General features: G+C 71.6%; 1 protein-coding gene across 1 annotated transcript in view; it reads right to left on the bottom strand.

Annotated features, from left to right (window-relative positions):
• Positions 1–363: 363 nt before the first annotated feature.
• Positions 364–757, bottom strand: part of FAM160A2 (family with sequence similarity 160 member A2) — a gene marked incomplete at its 5' end in the record, with an annotated part of 5,758 nt that continues 5,364 nt past the window's right edge. Inside the window, one exon of the mRNA XM_025193725.1 lies at positions 364–757. This exon is cut by the window's right edge and continues 2 nt beyond it. Coding sequence (XP_025049510.1) covers positions 603–757 — 155 coding nt within the window.

Below are 757 nucleotides of genomic sequence, written 5' to 3'. Positions count from 1 at the left end.
CCCCCCCCCCGCACCACCCCCATGCAGGACCCGGGGGCAGCTGCTGATTGCCTAGAGGTGATGGGGCAGGTGCCCCTGGGACAGGGCAGAGCCCAGCCCGTCCCTGGCCTGCAGCTGGGCCCCCCTGACAGCCCCCAGGGCCCGACCAGGTCCCTGCACCTGGTCCCCCCACAGAGCTGGGGGATACAATGCCAGCTTCTCACTCACACCCCGGGTGGAGGGGCCGTGGTCCCCACCGATGGGGACACCGAGGCAGGGGCACGGCTGCAGGGCAGGGAGAGGACCCAGGAGTCCTGAGCCCGCTCATGGCCTGGCCCTGCTCCCCTGCCACCCCTACCCCCCCGTGGTCCCCGGCTCCTCCGCTGGGCCGGGCGGGGGGGGGGGGCAGGCACTCGTGGGCTCCGGCCAGCATCAGGCCTGGGAGGGGCAGGAGGGGGCCGCGGCCGTATTGCACCGTGCCCTCCGCGAACATTCATCCCAATAAATTAAAAAGGTCCATGGTGTCCTGGCGGCAAGTTAAAAAGAGGCGCTGCCGGGGAGGAGAAAGGGAGGGCCGACCGCGCAGCCCCCCCCGGCCCCCGGGCCGCCACGGCCACGGCCAGTCACTCCTCGGGCGGCTCCAGCAGGAAGGGCGAGGTGACGGCATGGGCCTGGGCAATAGCCGCCAGCTCCTTGAGGAACTCAGTGAAGACGACGGCGCAGTAGACGGCGTTCTTGACCCGCAGCGCCTCGCCCTGCTTCCCGGCTGCGGCGCCGA

This window comes from Alligator sinensis, unplaced genomic scaffold (assembly GCF_000455745.1).
Source record: "Alligator sinensis unplaced genomic scaffold, ASM45574v1 scaffold948_1, whole genome shotgun sequence".
Lineage (NCBI taxonomy): Eukaryota > Metazoa > Chordata > Crocodylia > Alligatoridae > Alligator > Alligator sinensis.
The sequence above is the reverse complement of the archived record's forward strand: the minus strand, read 5'-3'. Positions and strand labels throughout refer to the sequence as shown.